General features: G+C 45.1%; 2 protein-coding genes across 50 annotated transcripts in view; one reads left to right on the forward strand and one right to left on the reverse strand.

The window, feature by feature from the left end:
• rims2a (regulating synaptic membrane exocytosis 2a) overlaps positions 1 to 18,542 on the forward strand; it is a 251,613-nt gene that overhangs the window by 121,567 nt on the left and 111,504 nt on the right. The window lies entirely within an intron of this gene.
• On the reverse strand, positions 1,025 to 10,296 carry LOC135239802 (uncharacterized). 2 transcript variants are annotated; one of them, XM_064308756.1, is made up of 7 exons: positions 10,190 to 10,296; positions 7,490 to 7,556; positions 5,898 to 6,034; positions 5,132 to 5,338; positions 4,281 to 4,347; positions 2,692 to 2,828; positions 1,025 to 2,132 (listed from the first exon to the last, which is right to left on the reverse strand). In XM_064308756.1, the coding sequence occupies exons 2-7, from the start codon at positions 7,542 to 7,544 to the stop codon at positions 1,461 to 1,463; spliced, it is 1,275 nt and encodes a 424-aa protein (XP_064164826.1). In that variant the 5' UTR covers positions 7,545 to 7,556; positions 10,190 to 10,296; the 3' UTR covers positions 1,025 to 1,460. The 2 variants fall into 2 exon arrangements, with proteins under 2 accessions (XP_064164826.1, XP_064164836.1); XM_064308766.1 differs by lacking the exon at positions 10,190 to 10,296 and adding an exon at positions 8,436 to 8,529.

Here is an 18,542-nt window from a genome sequence, read left to right on the forward strand (position 1 = left end):
ACTAAGGGGATTTTGTGTTTTCACTAGCCAATCCTTCACCTACACCAGCCAAAATCTCACATACACACGCAAAATGAACGTCTCTTTTTACCCAAGAAAATTTCCAGTCTCAACAGCTAGTCCATTCGTGGCATGGTGGTAAATATCACGGTCTATGGATCAAATCCCACCTGAAGCAATTTTTTCATTTCTTACACTTGCTCATTTGCTCTCTAATTGTCGGTTACTTCTCAATTATTGCTTTTGCACCACATCTACCCCGTCTTTCACTGAACGTATAGACTGCATTATGACATGCCATCTACACGTTCAGTTAACCGGCTACAATATAGCCAGGCCATATAGATGTGTGCATACTTCTCATAGTCCACATTTATATGCATTACTGTTCTCGCTTTTTCATTACAAACACTGTGCGAAAAGAAGTGATATCTCATAAAAAAACACGTTTTCAATGTACAAAAATGCTTACGTACAAAAGTTACTCACATAGGCCTATACATAGCACTGTCTTTAACTCATTCAAATCTAGGCCTGCCATTAAAAGTATCGATATCAAAATGAAACAATTTAGGAAACTTTGGGTAGCATTGCTTTGGAATACAGCTTCTTTGATTTTGGTGAGGCAAGATAGCCTATGTTGTTTGAGTAGGCCTAGATTTTGCCAGTTTGAATGAATGACTTATAGACAGTGCTTTGTAAGTGAGAGTAACTTGGTATTTTTGTATGTTGAAAACTTGTTTTTTTTATGAGAGAATAGCTCATACTATTAACTGACTTTGTTAGCTAGACACGGCTTTCCAGTTAGCCAGCCTGCACACTCACTCACGTTCAAACCCTGACTGACAGCCATTACGCGGAAGCTCCATTACCAGACTGGCTAACATTGGCTAGTTTAGGTGTGACACTTACTCTGTTCCTCCTAAATTAGGTCTTCACTTAGTAAGATTTCGATGCTGAATGAAGCTGTTCTCTTTTTTCAGTGCAGAATATATTTGTACACATAAAGACTCAGAGTACAGGGCAGTTTGGAACTGAGGCTCCCGTTTTTATTTTGACAACAACAATCCAACTGCAACAAGCGACTCCAGTCTACGGAGCATCGCGGGGCCAAACTACAGTCATTTTAAATGAGTAAATGCAAATTTCTAAATTATTCTGAACACGTGTTCAGAACATAATGCTGTAACACTGGTTTACAGAAATGCGGTACTATTAGTACTGTTAATACAGAAATAAAAATGACATTCTATACAACACCTTTAAATGACCTATACATAGGTGTATTTTTCGGGTTAAAGTTTAACAAAATGGTTATAATTAAGAACAAGTGACATTCATATCAAGTGCCTGGGATACAGGCAGGGATGAGATGTCTAAACAAAGCATGTTCTCATTTACGCAACAAAAGAAGAAAAAATCCAGACAAAATGAGATACAGAACAACACAAATGAGGAATTTAAGGGCCCCTAGAACTTGGCCACGTAGCAGGAGTTAACTGACGTTGCAAACAGCTGTAAGTCACTCTGATCTCGTTGAACTGGATCTCAAGGAAATAAATCCTCCTGGCCACGGCCGCCTTTCCGTACTTCTGTTCGAGGATGTGCCGAAAATGGCCACCTGAGCGGAGGAGGGGGTCATCGCGCGGGTCCCACAGGTACCCCTGTGGCCCGTGGCGGAGGTACTGCAGGGCAGCCTGCACATCGCCACTGTTCTTCAGGAGGGCCTTGGTAACGCTGTCCAGGCCCTGTCCGGACTCCTTCATCAGGTAGCGCAGCTGCTGTCTGGCCTCTTCCAGCTGGGCCCGGAATGGGGGGTCGCATGCAGGCTGAGGGGGCTCCTCTTCCTGCAACGCCCGGTCAAAGAAGAACACGTGGGCCTTGGAGGCCGAAGGTGCAGGGGTCTTCGGCGCTGGGCCGCTGACCTCGGGCCTTCCGTCTTCGTCAGGAGGCGCAAGCTGGATGCCCGGGGACCTTTCAGGCCAAGGCTCGGTGTCGTCCTGGTTGGCATCGCCGTCGCCGTTTTCCTGGATAACCTCGGCCGAGGTCGCCGCAACGACCTCTTCGCCCAGACCATTGCAATCAGCACCTGCAGTGCTGCTTAATGCTATGTCCGGTGTATCATCCTCACCCTACAACGAGAAGCAGACATTGTGCTGATTTAGTAGACGCTTAAAGCTATAGTGACTAAAAAAACGTGAGTGAACGCAAGTGTTCCATCTACATAAGTTACTGTAAATGAGAAGCAGTGGCATAGACCGGGCTAAGAACACCAGGACTGTGCCTGGCTAAAAACTAGCCAAACAAGGGCATATGTGCAACACTGCAAAAGCACTACTGTAGGTAACCATGTCAACCAAGATCCCTGACACAGGGCTTGAATTACACAAAAGCCACATCGCCATTGCTGTGGACGCCCTACATTTTGCCCCTAATGCCCTTTTAAAAATAACTACCTGCACAGCCTGTGTGTCTTGCTTTATAATCTGGCCATGGTCCCCTTTGGAAAAGAAAAAAATACTGGCCCATCCCCACTGGTGGAAATGATTCTCCAGAGCATTTTTCACTGCATGTCAAAGTGCTGCAGTTTGGCAACATTTTCCCATGGTATTACCATCACCCAGACACCAACCCACATCTGTCCCTTACTGAACTGCCGAGCAGTAGTACAGAGCTCAATAAAAAACAGACCTCATCCAAATCCACAAACTCCTCCACAGCTCTCTCCACGGTGCCCAGTTCCATATTTTCGGGTGAAGGTCCCTGTTCTTGCTCTTCCAACACTTGCTCTGTGACCACCTGCTGCCCATTTGTCGCAAAAGCACGTACTGACGATACAAATTGAAACAAGACCAGAGAGAACTTTAAAACATTCATGGCGTAGTAACTGGCAAAAAGGCTACAGTGAATATCAGCAGTTATCATATTAAGACAGATATTCAGAAAGGTCAGAACATACTGAATAAAACCAGAGCTTTGAGGGGAAATACTGCCAAAGAAAAGCAAGTGTGGCCAGAGAAAGAGAGAGGGCACCCATGTTGCACTCGGTCTCTCACCTTTGGACTTACTATTGGGGCCAGCTACATCTTTTCCCACTGAACAGCCCCCCCTGCCAATGAGTATGACTGGCCTGCCCCAGACAAAAGGTGCGGGTGTATTCTGTCTAGGAAGAACACTGGGAAGTTTGCTCAGACAAAGCTGGTGGGATTTTTACTTCAGTTGCAGGTGGGGTGAGGTTGTAAGGGGGTCTATCCAGTGCGATGACTGTGTGGGATCTTTTTGTTGCAATGGTACTGTGAAGAGTTTGATGAGTGATCCTTCCATCCCTCCTGCCTTTCGTTTTTCCTTTGTCGCCCCCTAGTGTCTGCTTTGAAAGGTGCTTGCGATACCATTCCTTCATCGACCGCCAGCTGTGACCGGTGATGGCCTTGTCACACCAAATTTCATCCCCCCATTCCCTTCCGGGGTTACGTTTCCGGCTACGTTCCTTGATGCGTACATTAGCGTCAACTTCATCACCTTGCCTGTGTGGTTGCCAAGCGTTCTCTGCTGGTTGCTAACAACGGTGAGAGATCGCAAGCTAGCTGGCTAGCTAGGAAGAAAAGCTATTATATAAGACTAAGATAAGCTCCTTCAGCTAGCTAGCTAGTGATCTGTATATCTGGATGTCTTGCTGGCTATCTATTTATTTCTCTTGCTAGCTAGCTAGCGATCTATGAATCTTGCTAGATAGATTTTTTTTTTAAATGAATTATTCACTGTTTCACCTAATTTACACATGACATTACACAAGCTAACATACACAAATACCACACACACAGAGTTGTATTCTGTTCATATGTTTATTGTTTGTTGGACTTATGTTTTTTCAATATGTGTATATATACGACATGTCAAATAAAGCTTATTCGAATTTGAATCTTCTGACAGAGATCTGACCAATCGGCGCAATGTAGTGGCACAACGTAACCCCGGAAGGGAATTGGGGGGATGAAATTTGGAGGGGGGGTGAAATTTGGCATGACAGCCTCTCTCTCCATCTGCTTCCAAAGGGAGTTCCCGCACACCTCTTGCTTACAACCCTGAACATAGCGCAGAATGGCAGCATCTTCCTCCGCAGAGTACCCCATGCGCCCAATCCCCTCCCTCTCGCGCTTGGCAGACCCAATCTGTACGCTGTCATCCCTAAACCTGTAGTCATCCACCTCCAGCTGTTGGTTCTTCTCCACACAGTCCGGTATGTACTGTGAAGAAACATACTGCGGTGGAAACATACTCACACTGGTAATCGACCATAGACATGTGTGAAGACCCGCTGTCATCCACTGGTGGCATGGGTGGCATATACTGAAAGACACAAGAAATTTGTTTCAAGTGAAAGCATTCATTTTCATTTCACCCTTCAGTATTTTACTCTGAACTGATATCACTAGTCTGTTCCTTGGCATCAGATTTAGTTTAACATTGCAAATTACGGGTAATCAGCCAAAATCGAATTGATATCCCTGCCTTGTTTGCTATTTTACAAGAACATTACTGGTATTAGTGGCTCTTTAATGTAAGCTCTAAACGTCTAGATTAGAACATCTACAGTCCTATGAAAACTTTATTCCACAGTGTAAAAGCAGCCAAGTACAGACTTGACTTCCAGTTTAACTAGAGGAGGGGTGGGGAACTCACTCCTACATAGACCACACAGTAAACATTTTGCACAAGCAGTGCAGGCACACAGCAGTTCAGACTTTTCTCTTCCAGTTTAAATAACTAGCACGAAAGATCCTTATGAATGACAGAATGAACACCAGAACAGAGCCTAATTAGGTTGCCACATGTGACTGGCTACACTTAAAAAATATTTATCCAGACACAACAATTGCATAGCTACATTGCTATGGGGAGGTCGAACGTTCTGCCTGCAATGTAATCACAATGGGATTTCCACGCACCATAAAAGAAAATTGGCATCTGGGCTCACTTTAACAGGTCATTTAACAAGGAAATATACGAAATGTATATAGTATGTAAAGCAATTAAATAGTTTCAAAAGTGCACTGATAGTTCAGCGGTCAAAGAAGAACATGTGGGCCTTGGAGGCCGAAGGTGCAGGGGTCTTCGGCGCTGGGCCGCTGACCTCGGGCCCCCCGTCTTCGTCAGGAGGCGCAAGCCGGATGCCCGGGGACCTTTCAGGCCAAGGCTCGGTGTCGTCCTGGTTGGCATCGCCGTCGCCGTTTTCCTGGATAACCTCAGCCGAGGTCGCCGCAACGACCTCTTCACCCAGACCATTGCAATCAGCACCTGCAGTGCTGCTTAAAGCTATGTCCGGTGTATCATCCTCACTCTACAACGAGAAGCAGACATTGTGCTGATTTAGTAGACGCTTAAAGCTATAGTGACTAAAAAAACGTGAGTGAACGCAAGTGTTCCATCTACATAAGTTACTGTAAATGAGAAACAGTGGCATAGACCGGGCTAAGAACACCAGGACTGTGCCTGGCTAAAAACTAGCCAAACAAGGGCATATGTGCAACATTGCAAAAGCACTACTGTAGGTAACCATGTCAACCAAGATCCCTGACACAGGGCTTGAATTACACAAAAGCCATCTCGCCATTGCTGTGGACGCCCTACATTTTGCCCCTAATGCCCTTTTAAAAATAACTACCTGCACAGCCTTATAGTCTTGCCTTATAATCTGGCCATGGTCCCCTTTGGAAAAGAAAAAAAAACTGGCCCATCCCCACTGGTGGAAATGATTCTCCAGAGCATTTTTCACTGCATGTCAAAGTGCTGCAGTTTGGCAACATTTTCCCATGGTATTACCATCACCCAGACACCAACCCGCATCTGTTCCTTACTGAACTGCCGAGCAGTAGTACAGAGCTCAATAAAAAACAGACCTCATCCAAATCCACAAACTCCTCCACAGCTCTCTCCACGGTGTCCAGTTCCATATTTTCGGGTGAAGGTCCCTGTTCTTGCTCTTCCAACACTTGCTCTGTGACCACCTGCTGCCCATTTGTCGCAAAAGCACGTACTGACGATACAAATTGAAACAAGACCAGAGAGAACTTTAAAACATTCATGGCGTAGTAACTGGCAAAAAGGCTACAGTGAATATCAGCAGTTATCATATTAAGACAGATATTCAGAAAGGTCAGAACATACTGAATAAAACCAGAGCTTTGAGGGGAAATACTGCCAAAGAAAAGCAAGTGTGGCCAGAGAAAGAGAGAGGGCACCCATGTTGCACTCGGTCTCTCACCTTTGGACTTACTATTGGGGCCAGCTACATCTTTTCCCACTGAACAGCCCCCCCTGCCAATGAGTATGACTGGCCTGCCCCAGACAAAAGGTGCGGGTGTATTCTGTCTAGGAAGAACACTGGGAAGTTTGCTCAGACAAAGCTGGTGGGATTTTTACTTCAGTTGCAGGTGGGGTGAGGGTGTAAGGGGGTCTATCCAGTGCGATGACTGTGTGGGATCTTTTTGTTGCAATGGTACTGTGAAGAGTTTGATGAGTGATCCTTCCATTCCTCCTGCCTTTTGTTTTTCCTTTGTCGCCCCCTAGTGTCTGCTTTGCAAGGTGCTTGCGATACCATTCCTTCATGGACTGCCAGCTGTGACTGGTGATGGCCTTGTCACGCCAAATTTCATCCCCCCTATTCCCTTCCGGGGTTACGTTTCCGGCTACGTTCCTTGATGCGTACATTAGCGTCAACTTCACCACCTTGCCTGTGTGGTTGCCAAGCGTTCTCTGCTGGTTGCTAACAACGGTGAGAGATCGCAAGCTAGCTGGCTAGCTAGGAAGAGAAGCTATTATATAAGACTAAGATAAGCTCCTTCAGCTAGCTAGCTAGTGATCTGTATATCTGGATGTCTCGCTGGCTATCTATTTATTTCTCTTGCTAGCTAGCTAGCGATCTATGAATCTTGCTAGATAGATTTTTTTTTTTTTAATTAATTATTCACTGTTTCACCTAATTTACACGTGACATTACACAAGCTAACATACACAAATACCTCACACACAGAGTTGTATTCTGTTCATATGTTTATTGTTTGTTGGACTTATGTTTTTTCAATATGTGTATATATACGACATGTCAAATAAAGCTTATTCGAATTTGAATCTTCTGACAGAGATATGACCAATCGGCGCAATGTAGTGGCACAACGTAACCCCGGAAGGGAATTGGGGGGATGAATTTTGGAGGGGGGGTGAAATTTGGCATGACAGCCTCTCTCTCCATCTGCTTCCAAAGGGAGTTCCCGCACACCTCTTGCTTACGACCCTGAACATAGCGCAGAATGGCAGCATCTTCCTCCGCAGAGTACCCCATGCGCCCAATCCCCTCCCTCTCGCACTTAGCAGACCCAATCTGTACGCTGTCATCCCTAAACCTGTAGTCATCCACCTCCAGCTGTTGGTTCTTCTCCACACAGTCCAGTATGTACTGTGAAGAAACATACTGTGGTGGAAACATACTCACACAGGAAATTGATCAGAGACGTGTTTGAAGATCCGCTGTCATCCACTGGTGGCATGGTTGGAATATACTGAAAGACACAAGAAATTTGTTTCAAGTGAAAGCATTCATTTTCATTTCACCCTTCAGCATTTTACTCTGAACTGATATCACTAGTCTGTTCCTTGCCATCAGATTTAGTTTAACATTATAACTTACGGGTAATCAGCCAAAATCAAATTGATATCCCTGCCTTGTTGTTATTTTACAAGAACATTACTGGTATTAGTGGCTCTTTAATGTAAGCTCTAAACGTCTAGATTAGAACATCTACAGTCCTATGAAAACTTTATTCCACAGTGTAAAAGCAGCCAAGTACAGACTTGACTTCCAGTTTAACTAGAGGAGGGGTGGGGAACTCACTCCTACATAGACTACACAGTAAACATTTTGCACAAGCAGTGCAGGCACACAGCAGTTCAGACTTTTCTCTTCCAGTTTGAAATAACTGGCACGAAAGATCCTTATGAATGACAGAATGAACACCAGAACAGAGCCTAATTAGGTCGCCACATGTGACTGGCTACACTTAAAAATATTTATCCAGACACAACAATTGCATAACTACATTGCTATGGGGAGGTCGAACGTTCTGCCTGCAATGTAATCACAATGGGAGTTCCACGCACCATAAAAGAAAATTAGCATCTGGGCTCACTTTAACAGGTCATTTAACAAGGAAATATACAAAATGTATATAGTATGTAGAGCAATTAAATAGTTTCAAAAGTGCACTGATAGTTCAGTGATGTTACTTTTTTAATTTATAAATCAGGAATTTTTATGCGAACTTGACTGTTTACGAGCATTGCATTTAACGCTTTACCAAAATGTGCGTATCATTATATATATATATATATATAACAATATTGAAGGCATTATTACTAATTTCACCACAAGAAAAACTCACTGTGAAATGTTTAAAATGTTCATTGGTTGGCTATTAGTTATTGATACGTTCGCATATTTAGGTGTCCTAAAAACGACAGCTGCCAGCGTCCCGAGGGATTAGAATTCTACAGCCATTTCAGAAGCTACATTGGGATGTATTGCGGTTACTTTTGTCAGTGAAAGTCCCCTGCACATTTCAGTTTATTAGGGGCGCGCGCCTGGGACATGCGCACTTTAACTAAGATGGCGCCGTCCAGGAAAAAAGCATGTTCCAGATTACTGATTCCGTGTGCTGTTTGCAAGTTAACTTCAGTAAACGCTATGCAACTATATTCTTGTTGTCCGTACCTTAAGAGTTTAGCCGATTTAACAGACAAGGCAGCAAAAAAAAAAAAAAAAAAAAAATCGCTATCTAATTAAAAATTTGTTTTGCTCAAATGAAGTGTTGTTCAAATTGTAACCGATCCCTGCCTTGACTTCATCCTGATTTTTCAATTCCGATTCGTTCAAATTATGCGGCGGAAGAGGCCCTATAAAATGTTTTCTGGCATGTCTAGACAACTAAACCTCGATTGAAAAAATGTTTTATATGCATGTCTTCGTCACGACCTCGTCTACATTGTGGTATAATGCATTTGAGTTTTACAAATGGTTTTTGTAATTACGGTGAAAAGGAGACATGCGCCACCCTCAGGAATCCGAATCACCAGCAGATAGAATAGGCCTAGTATTTCATAGCCAACTATAACCTGCTTCCAGTGACCATGTTTAATGGTTACTAGATCACCAGGGAACCTCCTTTGAACAACACGGTCCTTGCATGTATTTCTTCGCCAAGGTCTTATCTACAGAGTGGTATAAAGCATTTGAGTTTTGCGAATGGGTGTTTCTTGTAATCACGATGAAAGGGGGACATGTGACGTCTCTGGATTCCGAATCCTGCAGGAGCTCGAATAGCCACGGCTAGCTATGACCTGCCACCAGTGTACATGTTTTCTACTGGCTAGGTCCCCGGGAAAACTCGTTTGAACAACATTTTTTACATATATTTTTTTCTCGAAGATCGTGTCTACAGTATGGTATAAAAGATTTTAGTTTTACGAATGGGTGTTTTTTATTATTAGGGTGAAAATGAGGACATGAGCCTGGTAGATTCCAGTTATTAATTGCAATGGAATTTTGAAGCCACGTGGCCGCTGTTTGAAACTGAGACAATTTGGCACGTATTGCGTTTTGAGAGTTCACTTTTCATTAAATGACGCAACCCATAACAATATATACCAGTAAATGCGTACAGTAGATTCGTTTTACTGTACGAATACCACAAAATATTGGTTCATGTTGTTGAAGGAAAACAGATAACCCGATCCTAAAAGTCGCACAGGCCATGATGCGTTTCCCTCCAACGACTAATTACATGCGGAGGGAAGCGGCTATATAATCGTATTATAGGAAACAGCAGTTATATTCTGGCAGATTGGCGATTTATAGGCTACGTTGTTACTTGATTATACTGTAGCATTTATGACGTTATGCATGAAGAATAAACTGTCAAAATACGTTTTTAAAAGATCACCAAAATGGGTTTGAAACTCCCTACTATTTGTTAGTAACCTTAGCTAGATAAAGAGGCGTGGATAGTTAGCTAACTAACATGGGCTTATGTAGTTCACTCAGCGGGACTCAAAAAATTGTTTACCTAATAATCCTATGACAAACGTTTTTAAGCACGCACCAAATAAATTAATTGTATTATTCCAGAAAATACTATACCTTTAGTCCGACTTAACATCCACTGGTAACTTTGCCGGGGCTTTCTTGTGGCAAGCAAGTGCGCCTGCTTTAAGTCAATTTTTTTTTTTTGGGGCGGGGGGGGGGGGGGTTACTGCATTACTGTCATCTACTGAAACCCAGGCCGTGTATGAAACAGCCCACCGGCCTATTACCGAGCTCACAAGCTGCGCACAAGTTGCGTAGCCTACAACTTGCACACACAACAGTAGGCATGCATGTAGAATTTAGATTAGACGACACTAGTCTAATTTAAATTCTACTAGCTAATCCCGTAAAAAAAAAAAAAAAAAACACGAGATATTGTGTCTATGTTATATAAATGTTTCAAGGCTTTGTTATACGGGAGTTGAATCAGAGTGAATCAGCGCTTCACCTGGCTTCCTCTCCTCCAACCACTGTACCGTTGTGCTAAACTTACTGCCACCATCTCTGCAGTCGGGCCTATTGAGAGTAGCTATGCATATGCGGTTGGTATGATCTATTTCTCTCTTTACAACAAAAAAGCCTTGTTCTAGAATCCCATATGCTGATCCTATTCGACCTGCTTGTGGATCCTTTGACCCATTTGTTTATATCTGGATCTCATTAAAATTACGTTTTCAACGTACAAAAATTCCAGTTACTCTCGCTTACAAAGCACTGTCTATAAGTCATTCGTTCTGACTGGCTAAATCTAGGCTTGCCATTAAAAGTATTGATATCAAAATGACGCCAAGTTACTGCACTGCAAACAATATAGGCTATGTTGCCTCACCAAAATTAAAGAAGCTGTATTCCAAAGCAGTACTACCCAATGTCTCCTAAATTGTTTCAAGTCACTTGGGCCCTGTGTGTACAAGCATACAGTAGATGAACAGGCCAAACATATGTGTGAATAGGTTTGTAAGAATGAAGATTGATTGAATAGGTGTGAATATGTCCATTTTTTATCTGTATGTGTGTATTTAGCTGCCCAGCCTTTCTGTTGCGTGAATAATTGTATGTTTCTTGGTATAAATGTCTGTTTGTAAATGTGAATGTTACATGCTGCGAGGGAAATGTCCCCATGGGGATAATGAAGTATAGTATGCATGTATGTACAAGATTGATTTTACATTCAGTATTTATTGTAAGTAGCAAATATGCAAGAAGTGACATGAAACAATTTAGGAAACATTGGGTAGCGTTGCTTTGGAATACAGCTTCTTTAATTTCGGTGAGGCAAGATAGCCTATATTGTTTGTAGTACAGTAACTTTGTGTCATTTTTATATCAGTACTTCTAATGGCAGGTCCAGATTTTGCCAGTTTGAATGAATGACTTATAGATAGCGCTCTGCATGTGTGAGTAACTTGGCATTTTTGTACGTTGAAAATGTGTTTTTTTATGAGAGAATATAGCTCATGACATTAACTGACTTTGTTAGCTAGACATGGCTTTCCAGTTAGCCAGCCTGCACACTCACTCACGTTCAAACCCTGACTGGCAGCCATTGCACGGAAGCTCCATTACCAGACTGGCTAACATTGGCTAGTTTAGGTGTGACACTTACTCTGTTCCTCCTAAATTAGGTCATCACTTTGTGTTTTTAATGAGATTTTATATACAGGAACACATGTACATGCACTCACACAGACACATGCACATACATAGAAACACGCATGTGCACAAACACACACACACACACAAACAGACACACGCACACACACATTTGCATGCGCACACACAAGCACACGCGTGCATGCATGTACACAGGCAGAGGCACACTGGCAAACTGGCGAACGCACTGAATTAGAACCCGTTTCCAGCTAAATTAACATCCAAATGGATCTTTCAAGTATTTCGCCATTGACAGCTTAATGCCGCCGACAGTCGTAATTGCAAATAGATTTTGTTGTCAAAGCTGTAATTACGGGCCCCCGCCTGGCTACGTCAAAACCGACTGACAAAAGGGGGACGGGTGGGGACCTGCACCCGCAAGAGCTGGAGGGACACAGCCTCACATGAGGGAGGGGGAGCGAGAGAGAACGAGGGAGAGAGAGAGAGTGAGCCGGCCCGCCGCTGTTATGTAACTCACACTGTCCTCATGCGGGCGGAAACTGAATTTTAATTATTCATACAGGGGGCATTCCTGGGAAAATAAGTCAATTCTGAAGATCGGAGGTTTTCGATCTCGGAGGGCAAGCTCAAAAGGCGTTCACGCCTACCAGAACTGAAGCTGTGGGGCAGGAGGCCGGGTCTGTGGGACTGGAGGCGGGCAAACAGAATGTGACCGGTTTTCTGCCAGTTTCCAAACCAACCCTGTGCATTTCTATCTGCGCAGTCTTCTGTCTGAGATCATCAGTTTAATTTACCCTGGCCGGCTCAGAGGAATGCCTCACTGTTCTCTGTTCAGTGGGGGAACATGGCGAGACACGCCCCCCTTCCCCCCTCCCCACAGCCTGGGAAACAGGGCTAACATTTAAAATCAGGTTAGCCGCGCATCAGCTTGGCGCTCTGCCTGCCTCCAGATCAGAGTAATCCAGTGCTATTGACTTGTGGCTTGCACTGTATTCCAGACCAGCACTTTGTACCAGCCAGGTCTTTAAATTATTTAAGCAGGCTTAATTATATAATAGGGGGACGCACAGCATGGCAGTTGAAAACCCTGGGCCTACCACTGGAAACAAGTTGTTTTGTTCAAGGGTTGTGTGCTAATGCTGTAGCAACAGCTGTCCGAGGAAGCGACCCAGACCACGACCTTGAAGTCTGTGGAGTCATAAACCACATCTCAACAGCATTGCATTTATACTCTGCAACTGTGCTGGGGATGTGAATGTTACTGCTGCACTATCACAAAGCACGGGTAGAGACATACATGCGCACGGACTACACACGTCATGTAGACTTGTACACACACACACACACACACACACACACACACACACACACAGAAAGTCTGCTTTGTTATGTGCAGTATTCTGTTGTGGGGTCAGCATTAGTAATGCATGAGTTGACCTTGAGATGTCATGGAAATTGTATTGGCAGGGTGTCAGGTGTACTTCCTTGGGTGATTAACACACAGACAGATGCGGAAAGAGTTTGTGGTGTAAACATCATGATGTCATAGCGTTAGGAAAAATGTCAGTGTTTTAACAAGAGGTAGATAAGTTATGGAGTGATGCTCTCTTGAACTTGAAAAAGTGACAGTCTCTATGCCTTTTCATACAGTATTTTTATAGTATTTTGTTATATCCTGTTACTTTAACATACATATCGTGCTGAACAGTGAAACTAGTTGAAGTGCTTCAATACAAAATTAAAACCTCGTGAACAGATGTTCACAATCACCAAACCTTTCTTAAGAGCACGTGATGTTCCCTGGTTGGTGTATTTTTAACAGTGCTGTAACAGGTAGGGAAAACGCCTTTTGGTCGTTTGACTGGTGTTCGTTCCTCTCTCCAAAACCGATCACAGTGATGTATTGTAGATTGCCCTAAGTATGGACGGATTTTGGGGAGATGTCAAGGTTATGGTCCACATACTTTGTGCAAAGCTGGCTGAAGAGAACTGTGATAATGAAACATCATGGCTCTATTCTCTAGCGAGAATTCACTTTCCTTGACCCTTGTCTATGTTCCATCTGACCAGCATGCGATCTGTTGTTTGTTAATGTTAAGCAGCTAATTTAATCAAGTTGTAGTTTTTCTCACTTTATTTTAGATTTTTGTATTTTCATTCATGTCAGTGACCTCACAATCATCGACAGGCTAAAAAAGCAACACTTGCTTCAATACTTTGCATTGTTAAAGAGTTAAATTTGTGGTTAAATTGCATTGACCCCTTGGTGACGATGTGGCCCACTTCTGGAAGCCCCTGTCTGCTGGGGGGGAAACCGGCTGGGCAGTACAGTTTCCATAGATATCAAGGGGGTGTGTGTGTGTGTGTGTGTGTGTTTGCATGAGTGACTGTGTGTGTGAGAGCATGCCTGTTTGTGTTACTGCATGTGTATGTGCTCATGTACGTGTGTTTGTATGTGTGTATGTGTGTGTGTGTGTGTGTGTGTATGTGTGTGTGTGTGTGTGTGTATATGTGTGTGTGTGTGGTTAGTATTGGAAGAGAATGTTCTGTCACGGCGGCCCGAGTTCAAAGAACAGAACAGGATCTGCTGAAGCAGAAGCGCTAGCCTAATTCAAGCCCGGGCTGCAGGGAACAGGAGTCAGAGTGGAGGAGAAGGCGCCTTTGGGCCATGCGTGGTCTGTAGCTGTGCTCTCAGAGGGACGGGGGTGGTGGCAGGGGCGGAGGTGAATAAACGTGTGTGTACCAGAAGGATAAGAAGGCTTCTTATTGTGCTCCCTAACCCCAGTGCACCTGGCTGGGGGGGGGGCTGGCTTAATGGGGCAGTCTCCCATCCGTAAGGCCAGCAGACTGATTTAGTGTGACATCGCTCTCCCTGGCTTTTCCCCGTATCGATTCCCAGGCATGCACTCTCATAATAGCGTGGGCAGGGCGAAAAAAAAAGAGGGAGAGAGAGAGAGAAATGGGTCCGAGTCACAGGGGCGGACACGGCGCGGTCTCAGCGCCGCGTTTATCCTCGTCGCGCGGACTCGCCGCTCCACCCAGTCCGTGCTGTACGCGTTCGCAGGGCAACGTTCCCGGTCCCAGCAAACCAATATGTGCCGTTTCTACGATGGCGATCCGGTCAGAAATTTCGTGAAACATGCGTCCCCAATTTAAATGGTGGACTCTGAGTGTAATTATGAGCTCCGTTTTTTGTAGTCTGATGCAATTGACACTTCTGAAGATTAACGGGAACTGGATGACGGGTGGCTCACTGCAAGTAAAAGCGCTGAGAACCTTTGGCAGCTGGGGCTGGGTTGGACTGGGCGGGGCCGAGTGGGGAGGGGCTGGGCAGGGCTGGGAGGGGCATTTCACCTGCGATTTGCATAGGATCTGAGCTACGGGGGGGGACATGTGGTGTTCGGCGCTAAGGAGCTTTGCACGTGCCGGAGAAAAGCTCCCGCCTCACCTGACTGGGAGGAAGAAGCACGGGATGAGGAGGAGCTTCTGAGAGACAAACTGAGGCCAGTCTTCTGGGCAGAACCCAAAAACTGACGGCAGTGACGCTGGACGCGTGGAGCGGGGCCATCGTGGAAACGAGGAGTGTCCGGTTGATTTTGACCGTGCGACACTGGCGCTCTGCATTCTGTGCGACGCATTACCGAAAAGCGCAAGTCTCTAAATCCTTTAAGGTCTTTATCCTCTGACCCCGGTGAGAGAGACACTGTCGCGAAAGAGCAAAGATAACAACAACATCTCTGCCCCTTCTCCAAACCCTTTCATTTCCACAACGTTAGCCCAACGTTTTAAGCGACCTCCTTGACACATCCATAGCATGCGTTAAACGTTCTTGTGACAAGGTTTATCAATGGTAATCGCACGCTTCTTTCTGGGGTGCGGTGGGGGCAGGTTTTATTTTGCATCGCAGACACAATCAGTCCCCTCGAACCTCCACACAATGGGGTCTGCGGTGGGGGGTTGGGGTGGTGGGTGGGGAGAGGGGTTTCGGGGGATTTTTTCCTTTTCTGGCCTGGAATCGTAGTAAAAACAGCGTCAATAATTAATGATCCAATTAATAGTTTACACAGGTTTTTATTGAGCTGTCAGAGTGATGGAGAGCCCGCTGCCGGTGAGCTCTCTCCCGGCCGCTCGCTCCCTCCGCCATCGGCCTGAATCAGCAGTTTGGCGGCGCGGGGCCCGGCCTGAGCGGGAGGCCGCCGCAGACTGCTGACGCGCGCGATTTACGGGCGCGGCCGCTTTCCTGCTCCCCAAAGCCGCCGGGCCTCGCCTGGGGGGGGGAACCGGGGCCCGTTGCGTCTGCCGCCAGGGACCGCGTGGCTCGGCGCGGGCACCGAAACCCCGTACGGTTCTTTAGCTCACGTCTGTATCCGCGACGATACCTATCAATATACCGAACCGGAGCTGCGGCCGTTTCAGTTTCCATTTAAGGGCACCTGGAGCCATTCTGTGATGAATTGTCGGCAGTTCACCTGAAGATGATCATTTAACGTGCAGTCCTATATCTGAGCGGAGTTTTCTGGGGGAGGGAGAGAGGGAGAGGGAAAAAAAACAGTCAATAAAGCATTTGAGAATTAACCTCAGGGAAAGCGTTTAGCTGGACGTGCGAAGCGCGCGGCGAGTCGATGGTCCTTTCAAGACCCGAGCCATAAATCCTCAGGAAAGCCAACCAAACACTTTCCGTGGGTTTCCGTAGGTGCCTTTTTAACTCGTTTGCAGAATTGCAATGGTGTCTAAAGTGCCAGCTTTTTTTTTTTAGATTCTCATTTTTTCCTGTCTGTGCAAACAGCACCTAATGCAAAATTTTGGGGCTTTCGTCAGACGTGGGGTTCCTTGGGTCAGAGAGGTCAGCAGCAGACCAGAGGACAGATGTAATGTTTCTTAACCGCACGCAGTCAATGGTTTTAATGTTTCTTTTCAGCCGATTGTTCACAGCAGAGATGTGGCCTTAATGCTCAGAACAGAGTCACCTGACAATTCATCTCCAACGCTGAAAAGAGACTCAAAGGAACATCAAACACCCTAAAAAAAGTGTTTTGGTGCAGTATGAAGACCACACATATGTATAATACTTTTTATTTTGTTGCAGTGCAGCAGGTTGTTATAAATGAGCAGGAAGCTTAAATTTTGCCAGAAATGAAAATGGAGAATGTTAATCTCCTCAAATTCCATATCGCGTTCCACGCAGTTTCAATGTAAAGGTATCTCTTTGTGATTTCTGATTTTGCAGCTGTCGTTCTGCGATGGAAGAGGTTTTTGGAAAAGGGTTTGGCCGTGTAATTTGCCCTTCCCTCTTCCACTTATCACTTTCACATGGCAACAGAAAAACTGCATCTGAAGAACACAGGATTCTAAATGTTTATGTTTGGTATTTATGTTCCAGGCGTTTCTAAAATGTTCCACAGCTACCAATAGAAGGCCTCCATATTTGTCAGTGATTCAGGAAGATGGATCCTTAGTGTGGCTCTGTGTTCACTCTTTAACATACATTTTCCTATAGGAGATCCCGGTAGAAGGATATGTCAGAACAATCAACCAATACGACATCTGACACCAAAACATCGCCCAGCAAAGCAAGGTCATTTTGTGTCTGTGACTGATAGCGTCCCGTGTGCTGTTTCAGACAGTATCGCCTTCCGTAGGCTTGTGTGGGGAAAGGTCCTGTCGTTAATTTTGTCATCAGTTGTTTTGGTTAATCAGTTCAAAAGAAAAGTATTGACCTCTGTGCTCATGAACCAGTTAAAAAAAAAAAAAAACTTTTATGGTATATATGTGGAAATTATTTGTTGGGTCATTTTTTGTTTATTAAAAAGAGGTTGAAAAGCGATCCAAGTCAATAAATTAGTGACCTCACGACGATTGTTTGAATTACTCCTGATTTGGTCTCATCCCCAATCAGGAAACCATCATGAAAAATGGCGCCTTGATCTTCCTGTGTGGGCAAGCCAGTGGATGGTGCTGCTGAGTGGCTTACCTTATCGTACCTCCAGTTAGCTTTGTTGATTTCCTGTTTGGCATTATGATGCAGACAGTGTATTAAAGAAGACTTTTAGGGTTGTTGTTTTTATTGAACTGGTGTAAACAGCCCTAGGTGCCCTTCAGTCCTGGCAATTACAGAAAATTAGCATGGAGGAATCCCTGCGTGTTCTTCACGGTTTCTGAAAACAAACATGACCTAGAAACTGCCAAAGAGAGAGCAAGGGAGACAGAGAGAGAGTGAGGGAGAGGGGGCGAGACAGTGAGGGAGGAGGAGAGAGAGCGAAGGAGAGGGGGAGAGAGTGAGGTAGGTGGGAGAGACAGTGAGGGAGGAGGAGAGAGAGCAACAGAGAAGGTGCGAGCATGAGAGGGGGAGAAAGCATGAGGGAGAAGGAGAGAGAGAGTGCATGAGAGGAAGAGAGAATGATAGAGAGGGAGAGAGAGATCCCAACCCTGCAGGCTCTATTACTTTCCTCGCTTCCTCTTTTCTTCCTCGCATTTTTCTGCTCTCCATTTCTTCTCCGCCCCGGTTCTGTCTTTTGTTTGGTTCCATTCAGGGGGCTTTTTCTGGAGCTGAGTAACTCGCCTGTTTACGAGGCTCTGAGGTCCCGCTCCTACGGGCGTGTTCGCAGAAAGGGCTTGAGACGGGAGGAACGGCGCGTGATCGCAGGCCCTGGGCAAAGGCAGAACATTTTCGATGACCTCACCTGCACCCGGGCCTGCGAGCGCTGCTGCCGTGGAAACGTACTGAGAGAGCGGCGCCACCCCGCACTATGAGCAAACGCCGCCTGCGCCATTCTGATTCAGTCTGTCTGTTACA

The sequence above is a fragment of the Anguilla rostrata genome, chromosome 1 (genome assembly GCF_018555375.3).
Source record: "Anguilla rostrata isolate EN2019 chromosome 1, ASM1855537v3, whole genome shotgun sequence".
Classification (NCBI taxonomy): Eukaryota; Metazoa; Chordata; class Actinopteri; order Anguilliformes; family Anguillidae; genus Anguilla; species Anguilla rostrata.